Here is a 14,609-nt window from a genome sequence, read left to right as displayed (position 1 = left end):
GGAGTTTTTCCTTGCCACCGTCGCCTCTGGCTTACTCATTAGGGATAAATTCACATATGTACAATATATTTTTTTTTGTGAATCCATTTATTTCTGTAAAGCTGTTTTGTGACAATGTCCATTGTTAAAAGCGGTATACAAATAAAATTGAATTGAATTGAATCACTCTGTCTCTTCCTGCTCACCTATAGGGATTACATCTTTGGTAAGCAACTGGGAAAAGAAAAGAGTTTACACTCTTTTACAAATGCTGCAAAAAACAAAAAACAATGAGTGAGTGACAGTTCTGTGAGTGAAAATGCCTTGTTGGTAAGAGAGGTCAGAGGAAAATAGCCAGATTGGTTCAAGCTGCCACAAAGTCCAAAGTAACTCAAACAATCACTGTTTACAACCGTGGTGAGCAGAAAAGCAACTCAAAACATCGGACCTTGCATGCAAAAGCATGCACAAAACATCGGACCTTGAGGTGGATGGGCTACAACAGCAACCATTCTGGTTATTCTCCTCTGATCTCTCTCATCAACAAGGTGTTTCAGCCTGCAGACCCTCCACACACAGGATGTTTTTTGTTTTTCTCACCATACTCAAACCAGCCCATCTGGCACCAACAATCATGGCATGGTTAAAGTCACAGAGATCTCATTTTTCCCCATGACTATATGATTTTGAGATCCATCTTTTCACACTGAGGACAACTGAGGGACTCATATGCAACTATTACAGAGGGTTCAAACGCACACTGATGCTCCAGAAGGAAAAACCATGCATTAAGAGCCGGGGGGTGAAAACTTTTTGAATTTGAAGATCAGGGTAAATTTAACTTATTTTTTCTTCTGGGAAACATGTAACTATCTTCTGTAGCCTCTGAAGGGCAGTACTAAGTGAAAAAATACGATATTTAGGCAAAATAAGAAAAATGTACACATCTCCATTCTGTTCAAAAGTTTTCACCCCCCAGCTCTTAATGCATGGTTTTTCCTTCTGGAGCATCAGTGTGCATTTGAACCCTCTGTAATAGTTGCATACGAGTCCCTCAGTTGTCCTCAGTGTGAAAAGATGGATCTCAAAATCATACAGTCATTGTTGGAAAGGGTTCAAATACACAAAAATGCTGGAAAACCAAAGAATTTGTGGGACCTGAAGGATTTTTCTGAAGAACAGCAGGCAGTTTAACTGTTCAGGACAAACAAGGGACTCAGGAACAACTATCACTAAACAAAAAAACACAGCTGTGGATCATTCAGGTAACAACACAGTATTAAGAATCAAGGGGATGTAAACTTTTGAACGGGGTGATTTTTATAAATTCAGCTATTATTTTCTCTTGTGGACTAAATGTAAACATCTTTTATGTGAAATAATATGTAAACATCTTTTATGTAAAATATCTTATTCAGTTCAGCACTAAATAAACAATAATGTGCATTTTGTATGATCCCTCTTATTTTGGTAAAATAATGAACATTTTGCAGATTCTGAAAAGGGGATGTAAACTTTTGACCTCAACTGTATATCTGCATGATTTTATGCATTGTGCTGCTGCCACATGATTGAATGATTGGATAACTGCATGAATGTGTAGGTGTATATGTGTTCCTATTAAAGTGGACAGTGAGTGTTTAAAATGACAAATCATTATGTCCAGACAAGATAGTGAATTACATACACTATCAGTCAGCATGCAGTGTTTGCACTGGGCAGTGGAGTTTGAACATGTCACAATGCTGCAGCATTCCTGCAGATGAGAATGTTGCCAGGCAAGACATGGGTCCAGTGAGGACTCTCAAGCCCTATGTGGAAGTAACCGCCAGCTGACAGGTCACTGATCAGCTATATGTGCTTTGGGGAGCACAATAAAGGGTCTAAATACAGATTATCTCATTCAGTAAAGGAAGTGATTGCACAAGCACATTAAAACACAGGTTAAAAGATGCTTTCTTCCCTTAAATCCCATTTACTGTGCACTATGGCTGCCTCCTGGGTTGAAATTTAGGAAGCTCACTGCATACCTTCAACAGGGGGCAGTCGTGGCCTAATGGATAGAGAGTCAGACTTGCAACCCGAAGATGAACCTGAAGGTTGTGGGTTCAAGTCTCAGTGGGTTCAAGTCTCAGGTCTGGCAGGGATTGTAGGTGGGGGGAGTGAATGACCAGTGCTCTCTCCCACCCTCAATACCACGACTGAGGTGAGACCCTTGAGCAAGGCACCGAACCCCCAAAACTGCTCCCCAGGCGCCGCAGCAAAAAAGGCTGCCCACTGCTCCGGGTGTGTGTGTTCACTACGGTGTGTGCACTTAGATGGGTAAAATGCAGAGCACAAATTCCAAGTATGGGTCACCATACTTAGCCACAAGTCACTTCACTATCACTATCACTTCATTAACAAAATGAGTGTGTTCTTCATCGAGGGAGGGAAGGTTGTGCTCCTCACTATCCTTTTTTGGGCTGCGTACAGGCAGACAGAGAGTCCACATTAGTGTTCTTGGAACTGAGTTTATATGAGAGGTTGAAGTGAAATCAGGCAAAGAACAGGGCCCATCGGGCTTGGCGAGGATTCAGATGTACTCAAGGTTTTTATGGTTGGTGAATATGGTGAAAGGATGTGTGGGCACCTCCAGCCAATGATGCCATTCCTCATACGCTAGATAAATGGCCAGTAGTTCTCTGTTCCCAATGTCATAGTTCTCTTTGGCGGGGGGACAGCTTCTTGGGAAAAAAAGGTCATGGGCTTGTCACCAAACCTCTGTGATAGAACTGCTCCTACGCCCATCTCAGAGGCATCTACCGCCACTATGAAAAGTTGAGATGGGTTTGGATGCTTGAGAATCGGGGCTGTGGTAAAAGAGGTCTTGAGCTTGTTGAGGGCCTCCTCAGCTGTGTTGTTCCCTGCCAGCTGTTTGGCTCCCTTCTTGAGGCGCAACATCAATGGATGGGCTATCAAGCTGCATCCTTTGCAGAAACATCTATAAAAGAAATCTCTGCAAATCTTTTACAGTTTTGAGTGTGGGCCACTCAGTGATGGCAGACGCCTTAGCCTGGTCCATTGTTACTCCTCCCGGGCTGATGATATATCCCAGGAAGGAAATCATGCACATGTGGAATTATCATGGGGCAGTGGTGGCCTAATGGATAGAGAGTCGGACTTGCAACCGGACTCTCCCACCCTCTATATCACCACTGAGGTGAGACCCTTGAGCAAGGCACCGAACCCCCTACTGCTCCCCGGGCGCCGCAGCAAAAAAGGCTGCCCACTGCTCCGGGTGTGTGTTCACGGTGTGTGTGTGTTCACTACCGTGTGTGTGCACTTGGATGGGTTAAATGCAGAGCACGAATTCCGAGTATGGGTCACCATATTTGGCCACAAGTCACTTCACTTCACTTCACATTTTTCTCCTGTAATAAATAGTTGGTTTTGCAATAGGCGTTCAAGAACTTGGTGGACATGGCGGACATCAGTCTTGAGGTAGAGAGAGTAGATCAAGATGCCATTGATGTAAGCTATGACAAATTTTCCTAACATGTCTCGTAGAATGTCACTGTCACCACAATACTTGTAGTGGCCAGAGGTGGTGCTAAAAGCCGTTTTCCACTCGTCTCACTCCCGAATCTGTACCAGAATATATGCGCTTCTGAGTTCAAGTTTTGTGAATCTTTGAGCTGAACGCGCTTGTTCGAGGGCTGTGGGAACCAGTGGCAGTGGGTACAAGTACTTGACGGTTACTTGATTAAGCCCTTGATAATCTATACAGGGTCTGAGACCACCCCCTTTTTTCTCCACAAAAAAGAAGCCTCCTGAGGTGGGAGATGTGGATGGACAGATGTACCCCTGTTCCAATGCTTCCTGAATGTATTCCTCCATGGCATGCATTCAGTTAGGGTAAATTCTGTTGTGATTTGGGGTGGCCCTGGGCAGAAGCTCAATCGCACATAGGGGCGGTGAGGTGGTAGACCACTAGCTTTAATCTTACTAAAATGATCTTTGGGAAGTGTTCATTCATAGGGGTTATTGAGAAGTGTGTGACTCTCTGGACTTTCTACTTTGGTCGATGCCATTAGCAGCTGAGGCACTCTGAGACAGTGGTCGTAACAGTGATGTAATTTGAATCCACAGGAGCCCCAGGATGATGGAGTGCTTTGTGGTCACAGAGACGAGGAAAGAATTGAGCTCCTGATGCAGCATGCTGACTTAGAGGAGGAGGGACTGTGTGCAAAGTGTGATAGCACCATCGCCGATGGGTCCTCTGTCAATGGCATGGATACCTAGGGGGTGTTGTATACGTTGAGTCGGGATGTTTAATCTGTTTACGGTTTCTTGGTTGGAGAAGTTATCAGCAACCGTTGGGCTTGGCTTGGCTGAGGGCTGGGCACAGAGGGGACACTGTCCCACAAAGTGGTCAGAATGGACACAGTAGAAGCACCGTTGTTCTCTGCAACACTTCTCCCAATCACCTTTAACTGGCACGGCCCAGTTGCATGGGTTCGGAATTGCTGCTTAGCCCCAGTGAGCTCTTGTTTTTCATTGGAGGCATTCTGTTGTGAAGCAGGTGATCCAGGAGGATGGTGAGATCAGTCAAGGAGTCCAGAGTCAGCTTGTCTCTCCGTGAGGATCTTGGGGCTCAGGCTCTGAGCAGCAGAAAGCCTTTACAAGGGGAGGTTTCACCTGCATATTTGTCTGGCCGGGGGATTAGTGAGCTAGCTGCAAGTGTCAGCGGGTGCAGTGTGGCAGCAGTGTGCCTGCGAAATCAGATTCACCTTAGCGTCCAGATCTGCAAAGCATTGTTGCTGTCCGCCTACCAGTTGCCCTTGTGCTTCTATCGGGGGCCACCAGTCATGCTCTCCTGCTGCATCCATGGTAGCGGCAAAGTAATCTGTCATGAAAGGTAGGCTGAAGCGGATGCAAATGCAGTTCGAGTTTATTGTAAGAACTGGCAGACAAATCCAAATCATAAGGCAGAAGGCGTAATCAAAAAACGATCAGGTGATAAACCACACAAACAGGGCAAATCCAAAACCAGATAGCAAGCGACATAAAAAACCAACATATCAGTACACTTAATGAACAGCTTGGTAAGGTGATGGATGATGGTGAGTCCTATTTATACATTGGGTGTGAATGGCAACAGATGTGTATGATTAAAAGTCTAGTGACTGTGAACATGATGGAGTTCGTGTGCTTTGGGAAGTGTAGCCCAGGGCGGCCATGTTTGTAGGCCACGGTATGTTCTGGAAAGCGGAGATCTCTGAGGATACTGGAGTTGACCTGACAATACATAAAAGAGGACAATGGAATCATGGTACAGTACAAAACCTCCTACAACTAATACACACTAGTGCCAACAATACATGAATTACAATAGAAATTTAACTGTAAAATTATGCCATGGCATATCAAAGTAACTTTAATTAACAGGTCATGGGGACAGATGAAGGAGAGGGGCTTTACATAATGAACAGGGATTTCTGATTGGACAAGGAGTGCTCACAGGGGTGTGCAGGTGACAACCTTGCTCATTTGCTAGAATTGAAACCTTGAGACCTTACATACACCATCAGTCTACTTAAATCTACATAAAGTATTCTCTGAAGACCAAGAGCATTCATCAGAGAAGAATGTGTACACAATGACCATCAAATAAAGTGAGCCATCATTTAATTAAAATGAAACGGTGACAGAATTACAATAATTTTGTGCCCTCCATGTAACAGAGATGCCAGTAGTGGCATTGTGGGCAGTGGCTTCATGAAGGCATCAACTTTGTAGAAGAAAATTTATTAAACATGACAAAATACCTGAATGGTGGAGTTTTGCATATGAGAATGCAATTCTCCACATACAAATATAATAATAAAACATACAAATATGATAAGTATTGATTTTATAAATAAATTCAAACTTACTGTTCTATACAGACAAACATGAACTTGTTTTTTAAAGACAACTGACAAATTTCTGTGTTCCCTTAGCATTAAAATAAAAATTGTTAAGCTGTTACAAATATATGTATTAGTAGTTACTGTGTTTTGTGTGGTCCTTTCACAGTGTGAAAACACAAGTCAGTGCCTTGCTGCAGTTTAAGTAGAAAATGTCTATGTTTAGGTGACTAATTTCAGCAGTGGCCCTGAGAGCCAGAAATCGTTATACCAAATAAGGTTGCAATAGTGCATCATATTTCATTTTAAAAATCAATACCTGTGACCTAAATTCAACCACTGATAAACTGGCATTTCACAACACGACAAGACTTTTTACAGCAGTGAAACACAATGTAGTGGCTGACTACATAGTAAATGTCTTGAGAGAAACTGTGTCTTATTATGCATCTAATACAGTACTTCTACAGTGTTCTCTGAAAATAACTTGATATATACCCAAAAATATGTCTGGGTAGAAGAAAGAAAAAAATTGGTAAAATTTGAAATGATTGTGTATCGAAAAACTACAGGAGTCAGCCGGGTTATACATTGACTATGGTCCTGGTTTCTTTATCCTTTAACATCACTCTCTCTGCCTATCTCACCTGCTATATTCTCTTTCCTATGTAACATGTTCTTAACCCCATATTGCCACAGTTAACTACACAGCTTGTGTGCATGCAAGGGAAAAAACAACCTACTATATCTGTTTTCTTTATCCCTATCCACCTCACCTTACTGCAGTTCCAGTCCTTTTACATGCCTGATCCCTTGCTGTGGAACTGAAGAGTTAAGACTCACAGAACAGTTCTCTGGTTTGTACAGCACACAACTCCAAATCAGTAATCTGTGACTACAAATGCCTATATTAACATCAAGAAATCAATTTGAAATTGTGCAGTCACTTAATTAAACAGTGGTTCTTTAGTAACCTCTTCACCAACACCTTTTAAAAAAGATATGCATGCAATTATGGTGCTAATTTGTTGGTTGGTGTGGTATTTTTAATTTTTCACTCATTTCAAGCCTATTTTTTTCTTATTCTATTGGCAGATAACGCTGACTGCATCCCAGGCCTTCTAGAAAGACATTACCTCACCAGATCTTATGGCTGAATGAGCACAAATCCCAATAGCCATGCTCCAAAAACTAGTGGAAAGCCTTCCTAAAGGAGTGAAGAGTATTAAAACAACAAAGGGGGACTAACTCTGGAATGGGATGTTCAAAAAGCACATACAAGTGTGTGTGATGGTCAGGGGTCCACAAACTTTGGGCTGTATAGTGTATTTTCACTTGCTAAAATATCTTTTTTTTTTTTTTTTTTCCCCAGTGTTGGAGTTTAATAGGAGAAAAATTTTCAACAATATCAAAAATAAGTGATAACTGTCAGGTTAGGTCAGCTCCTAAAAACAAAAAAAGCAATAGTTTTTTTCCTCACTCACCATTTTTCAGTGAGCTTGAATGCCATATTACTGCGAAATCCATAGTAGAAGTAGAGGAGACAACGAAACTCCAACGTGGACTCCAAGTTCCATACAACAGCTATACAACACATTTGCGGTGAGTTAAGGGACATGATATTGAAAAAAAAAAAAAACTGGGCTTGGCTACTTACTGATCTTTGACACATCAAGTATTATGGCAGTTGAAATTTTGGAACGCAATGTGTTTGCACCAGAGTATACATTGGGAAGGTGAGAGTTGGACAGAGAAATGTATTAAAGAGCTGCTGCACTGGATGCTTTAGGCAGAGATGAATTCCTACTGGTGACACTAACAGTGGGCTATTGAGCAGCATTGTAGGTAATGTACAAAACCATTAACCAAAGAGATATTAGACCGCCAAGTCTAATGAAAAAGGTTTCGCCACAAGTCTAGTCCTTCTTCTTATTAATTTATATGCCAGAAATACCCTTTACATATACTTGAAACAGGAAGGAAGCTATTGAAGAACCATTTGACCTTGCTGTGACCTTGATCCTGTTTGGCTCAATTCCAAAATCTAAGCAGTTCATCAGCTGGTAATTACAATGGTAATTCCATATAAATCCTACAGACATTCAACTCATTCTTGAGATATCATGCTAATGAGAATTTCGGATGGACGCACAGGTGGACAGACGGACAGGCAACCCAAAAACATTATGCCATCACCACTAAAATTCAACCCAGTGACATACTGCTAAGCTGTGTTAGTTTCCATTTCTTTAGTAGTTCTGCCAGAATTATAGAAACAGAAGGCTTCTTACAATCTCCAAATTAATAGTTACAACAGTGACTTAGAATCCAGCAAACTCTCTTTCTCTAGCTCGCTATCTCTTTTCACTCAATTCACAAATTCATCTCTTGTGAATTAAGGCTACATTTTTGTGGAGCAACAGGGAGAACAAAATACACTGATGTGGTAATTTCATAACCTCTACTCTCTCGCTCACCCTCTCGCTCACCCTCCCTCCTTCTCTCCCCAAATCCCCCCGACACCAACCACACTGCATGGCTTTATTATCTCTATCATGTTCCTACAGAACTCTTTCTAGGCTTGGGGAAAACCAGCCCACCCACTCTCATCACTTAAAGCCTGCAGCTTCCAGACAGCAGGCTGGCATCAAAACAAAGGTACAGCAGCAAATGAAACCGAAGCCTTTATGAGCTGATCGATCGTGCCTGAGCAGAAGACAGAGACTGACAGACAAACAGCACTGGAAAAGCCAAGAAAAACAAGCATCTAAAACTGTAGCAAAAGCTACAGCTACAAAACCTGTCTCCACCCTGACCATAGGATCTTTCCATAAAAGTTGCTTTTTTAATGTTAGTTACACCATGTAAACTGGTTTAGTGAAGGCTGACCTATGATCTTTATTTAATACTGTATATGCTGATTATATCCATTGTTTTCAAAGTGGAGTGTGGAAACCCCTGAAGATTTACGATATACAGGCAGCAAAACTGTGATTTTATTATTGTTATTTACTAATAACATAATAGAGATCACTATAACCAAGAACAACTATCACTGATATAGGTAATATCTAGCTATTATAGTTATAAGCCTAATTGATGAGTCACTTGAACTGAATGGCCTTAAAATTATACACGAATGAGTTTCTTATGGGAAGCTATTTATTATCTAATCTAAAGTTTAATAAGAAGCATACATGTCGTGAAAACATTTGAAATGTAATTTTAATGCTACTATTATATGATACAAATCTACATTTTAATGCACTGTGTAGCTCCCTGGCTTAAAAAAGGATAGACCCTCCGACTGATGATTCCCACACTTTATTGAAAGCCGTCACAGATAAGATCATCGTTGTAGAATGTAGAATGCAGCCGTAACTCAGTGAGAATCAATGTAAGAGCTTGTACAAAAAAGAAAACAAAATACCAAAATAAATAAACTTTGAAACAAACATACATCAAACCAAATACACATAAATAAACTTATTAGCAAAGATCAAATAACATAAACAACAGAACAACTTACTACAGAACAACTCCAAACAATCACACAAATCTAACAGATAACAGGAAGTCTATATTCGTACCTTGTTCTCCATTCAAACCAGGAGCTAAATCTCTCTAACCTTTGAAAACCATGAACGTTGGACGCTACAACCATGTGCGCTTAGGTCTCGTTCCGTACTGAAATGCTTGCGCACACTTGCCTTATATCCGCTCATGCGAGTAAATGTCACAACAAAAGACCTCCGTTACCATAACACAAATATAACAATATATAACACACTGTAACCCATTTCTATTCTGTGAAAAGGTGAGGAATAAAAAGCTTGTGTCTCCTGTAGGGTTGCAAAAAATATTCAACAAGTGTAACAAATTTAATCATTAAATTCATTCAAAAACAGTAAAATAATTCAAACCTAATTGCCAGACAGGGTGCTGTACTTTCTCAATGTGGTGTGGCATCAATAAAATCTATCCTCAAAGCACTTTTTATAGTAAAAAATAAATTATAGTAAGTAGCTACATCCAAATGAAAATGTAAATGTAAATTTGGTGTAATGCAAATCTGAATTAGCCTGGCAGAATCAGCACATGAAAAGGAAACATTCAGGTGCGAGTGCTTGTGAGAGCTCATTTAAAGATTTAAAGCTATGGTAACAGTCTTAACACTAGGTATTGCCTGAATTTGTTTCCTTTACTGTTCTAGGCACATTAATCCCCACATTCTGTGACTTGGTAAAAAACTCTGAAGCTGGTCATTAAAAATATAACTAGCCCATCTAGTCCGATCCCACAGAAGAGCTATTGTAGCACAAATTGCTTAAAAAAGTTAATGCTGGCTATGATAGAAAGGTATCACACAATGCATCGCAGCTTGCTGCGTATGGGGCTGCGTAGCCGTGGACCGGTCAAAGTGCCCATGCTGACCCCTGCCTACCACCGAAAGCGCCTACAATAGGCACGTGAGCATCAGAACTGGACCATGAAGCAATGGAAGAAGGTGGCCTGGTCTGCTGAATCACATCTCATTTTACATCATGTGGACGGCCGGGTGCGTGTGAGTCACTTACCTGGGGAAGCAATGGCACCGGGATACACTATAGGAACAAGACAAGCAGGCGGAGGCAGTGTGATGCTCTGGGCAATGTTCTGCTGGGAAACCTTGGGTCCTGGCATTCATGTAGATGTTACTTTGACATGTACCACCTACCTCAACATTGTTGCAGACCAAGTACACCCCCTCATGGCAAAGGTATTCCCTAATGACAGTGGCCTCTTTCAGCAGGATAATGCGAAAATGCAAAAATTGTTCAGGAATGGTTTGGAACATGTCAAAGAATCCAAAGTGTTGACTTGTCCTCCAAATTCCTCAGATCTCAATCCAATCAAGCATCTGTGGGATGGAGGCCCCACCTCACAACTTACAAGAATTATAGGATCTCCTGCTAACGTCTTGGTGCAGGATACCACAGCACACCTTCAGAGGTCTTGTGGAGTCCACTACTCAATGGGTCAGAGCTGTTTTGGCAGCACATGGGGGACCTATACAATATTAGGCAGATGGTTTTAATGTTACGGCTAATCTGTGTATATTATTGCTGTTTCTCTTTCTCAACCTGTCACGTCCTCATTTGGACTGTCCATCATATTTCATCAAAGTTTATTAAATATAAATGAATAAATGTCTCTAGTGGACACAACCATGCAGCTTCTAAAAAACACCATCTTGCTCTTTTTGGCCAATATAAAAGTTACCTGTTAACAACAGTGTATAAAAAGCTTGGCCCCCATCCATAACTCACTACACAGTACATTTTGATCGTTACATAAATCATACAAATGGTTACAAAATGGTTATCTTGACTTAATGATTATACTACGTAACATCTGGGACAGCAGTGTGGTGCAGTGGGACGTGTTGCTGCCAGACAGTTCCAGGCTCCATGGTTCAATCCTGAGCTCAGGTTACTGTGTGTGACAAATTTCACATGTCTTCCACATGTGCCCATGGGTTCCCTCTGGGTTCTGCTCCCACTATCTAAAAACATGTTAGTAGGTGAACTGGCTATGTTAAATTGCCCCGAAGGGTGAATGAGTGTATGAATATATGTGGGTGATCTGAAATGGACTGGCATGCCATCCTGGGTGTGTTCCTGGGATAGGCTCTGGATTCACTAAAACTGGTCCAGGATAAAGCAGTTAGCAAATGAATGAATGTAACGTCTGGCAATATACTCTTTCTGCGAGGTCACAGGAACCTAATCTGGGCAATTCAAAATTTTGTTAAAGGCCTTAATCTGTCAGTGAACCTAGTACAGAAGTCAGAGACAGGCTCACTCCTGACCCTGAACATCAGCAGCTCTTTCAGCATGGAGCAGGGAATTAAAATTGGGGTGGGCGGTATGATATAATATCAATATTGTAATACATTATGTCACAATATGCTTTTCAGAGATATCATGAATACTGTCATATTTTTGTTTAATTATTTTAATTTTAATAACTACAATCCAACTAGATGTTCACTGAAGATAGAAAAAGACTGATGTGATGTTAATATTTTGTACTCAATCTTTAAAATTGTAAAATGTAAAAAAGTATAATTTTTTAAAAGTTATAAAGAAATTAGTTTTATAATTTTAGAACTAAAATGTTATATTTTAAACATAAAATTTACAAAATATTTTATTAATAATACACCAATGCATTATTATTTATAATAGTTTTTTTAAATGCAGCACTAGTATATTGCTGGCAGTTATATATCATGATACGTATTGTGTATTGTAGAAATGCCTTTGAGAATCATATGATATTTTTTTGACATATGGCCTACCCCTAATTAAAAGTGCTACCAAACTGGACCTGCTTCATTTAGAGGAAAACTGAGAGCACTTGACACGTCAAACTGTCCCCAACTGCGAGTGAGATTAATAAGGTTAAAGCTACATTACCCTAATAATACACTGAAAATTTTACTTCATTACTCATTTCACTTTTAGTGTATATCCTTGGCATTGAAAGGTATTGAACAAATTAAACAAGTGGCACTTGTAATTTCCCCACCAAAGAGGCCATTTTTATGTGAGTATTTTAAAAGCATTCACTAGTATCTGTACATTTGGGTCTGTCTTTCTATCGATTAACCATACCTATTAATTATTAACTATTATCTATTAATTATCTATCGTTTATCTAGCCATATACAATTGACTGTAAAAGTGCGCATACTCTTATGACAAAAGTAATTTTAATTTATAACAAATTTTATTTATAGCAACAATGCATTTAGTGTGGTAAAGTTGACAGATGTTTCTTTATTATTATGTAACAAAAGTGGCCAAATACAAATGTTAGTAAAAAATAATTCAAACGTTTGCATTTTCATTTCTAAATGTGATATTTAAAAAAACTCTAATGTCTTGCCCAACTGCCTCCAACTTCTTTCATATCCTCTGAAAAACTTGCCCCATTTGCTTCTTGACATATTGATTGATCAGCCAATGTTTGTCCATACTTCTTTACGTCTGCCTACTTCATATCAGGTCTGGAGACTTGAGAGTCATGGCGAACAGTTTCCTATAAGCTTTTCATTCTTTTCAATAATTTTAATTTAGCCTATGTTCACTTTTGTTGCTTTTGTCTTGGATTTGTTTTACACTTTTCTTTTTGTCCATGGGAGATCCAATCTTTTGCATTCAGCTTCATCTATCTTTTTGTGAAAGAAGTAAGTATATGAGACAGGAGGATTTCTTACACACTTGTGTATTACAGTGTTTCTTGTTAGCCAAACATATGTAGGTCTATGTGTCTGTATGCATGTTTACATCTGTTTTTATGCTGTAGCTATTTCCATTCGTCATTTATCTGTCTATCTGTGTGTTTATTTTCATTAGGTAGTGTGACTCGTTGTATGTGTGCTCCATCAACACCACATGAAAGAACATTAATAATGTAATGAGGAGGAGGAAAGCATGACGCTGGAGTTTTTCATATCATCATGTAAGGTTCTCATTGCTGATAAAGTCACTCTTTTTTAAAGCTTGCTTTCTAGTACTTAGGGTATAGCCTACATATACACATAAACACAGCTAGCTAGCTGTACACACAGGCAAGCAGCGTGTGCTGGTTTACAGAACACTTCACACACACACACACACACAGACACAGACACACACACACACAGAGGCAGGGAACACACAGCTAGCTAGCTGTACACATTGTACAGTTGTTGAGTTGTTACCTTCAGTGTGACAGCTGGAAGAAAGGATGCTGCTCGGAGGACGGAAGATGTAAGGCAGGTACCGGGAGAAGCATTTCATCTTTTTAGCGCGCGCATCACTCCTGCTCAGACACACAACTGTGAGAAGCTTATTCCTTTCTTCAGCCTCGGTTCATGTGTACATGGAGCGTCCGAGGGAGGAGAAACGGCGCTGCGGTGAACCATACTGATTCCTCCACTCTCCAGCAGACGCGAGTACGTCTTATTTCAGTAGCGAGGCCGGTGGGAGAGGATTTATGGTGGAAAGGGAGGGCGGGAAGAGAAGGGGGGCGGTGCTTCGAAGTGAGGGCGGTAAGCGCGAGACGGGCTGGTTTCAGCACTAGCACCTGCTTCGTCACTGCTCGCATACTTACTGTGTCAGAAGTTAGGAAATGTTGCGGATAGGCAGAGGGCTGGTTTTAGGCTACGTTCACACAGCAGTCAAAAGTGGCCCGAATCCGATTTCTTTTTGTTTTTTGTTAGGCTGTTTACACTGTGTTCTCAATGTGGCCTATACCTGGCTGGCATTAGTCTGAACAGATCACTCTCTTAAACTGACCCGCATGCGCAAAGGAACAATGTATCACGTGATGCGTTCAAGCTCGCTTTAAAAAACGGCGCGTTATTCGGCCACTTCTTTGGTTCGCGTCCTTAGTTTCTTTAAATTTTGTTTTTAAAACTTTTAACTTCTGGCACTGCAGCCGGGTTCTTCTATGGCCGCGTTCGGCCATTTCTTTTGAGATCTCATCAAACACAGAGCAGTTGCGATATGTGCCTTCTGATTTTGCTTGTACAGCAACATCAAACCTTGAGAGGAACCAGACTTAAAAGGGAACAGATTTGAGGTCCGTTACCTCACTATCCTACCTCTGAAATCCTTCTTCACTATTATCCTCCATCTTTCCTTCCCGGTAGCACGAACTTATACGAATGTCTAGTTGGATTGACGTAAAAGTCGCATGAATTATGAT

General features: G+C 40.7%; 1 protein-coding gene across 1 annotated transcript in view; it reads right to left on the bottom strand.

The window, feature by feature from the left end:
• Positions 1–14,365, bottom strand: part of ppp2r2bb (protein phosphatase 2, regulatory subunit B, beta b) — a 62,448-nt gene extending 48,083 nt beyond the window's left edge. The window contains exon 1 of the mRNA XM_026941512.3: positions 13,621–14,365. Coding sequence (XP_026797313.1) covers positions 13,621–13,699 — 79 coding nt within the window. The 5' untranslated portion in view covers positions 13,700–14,365. The remainder of the gene's footprint in view (positions 1–13,620) is intronic.
• Positions 14,366–14,609: the final 244 nt, after the last annotated feature.

This window comes from Pangasianodon hypophthalmus, chromosome 15, assembly GCF_027358585.1.
Source record: "Pangasianodon hypophthalmus isolate fPanHyp1 chromosome 15, fPanHyp1.pri, whole genome shotgun sequence".
NCBI classification, from domain to species: Eukaryota; Metazoa; Chordata; class Actinopteri; order Siluriformes; family Pangasiidae; genus Pangasianodon; species Pangasianodon hypophthalmus.
Note: the sequence above shows the minus strand (reverse complement) of the source record. Positions and strands in the feature narration are given on the sequence as shown.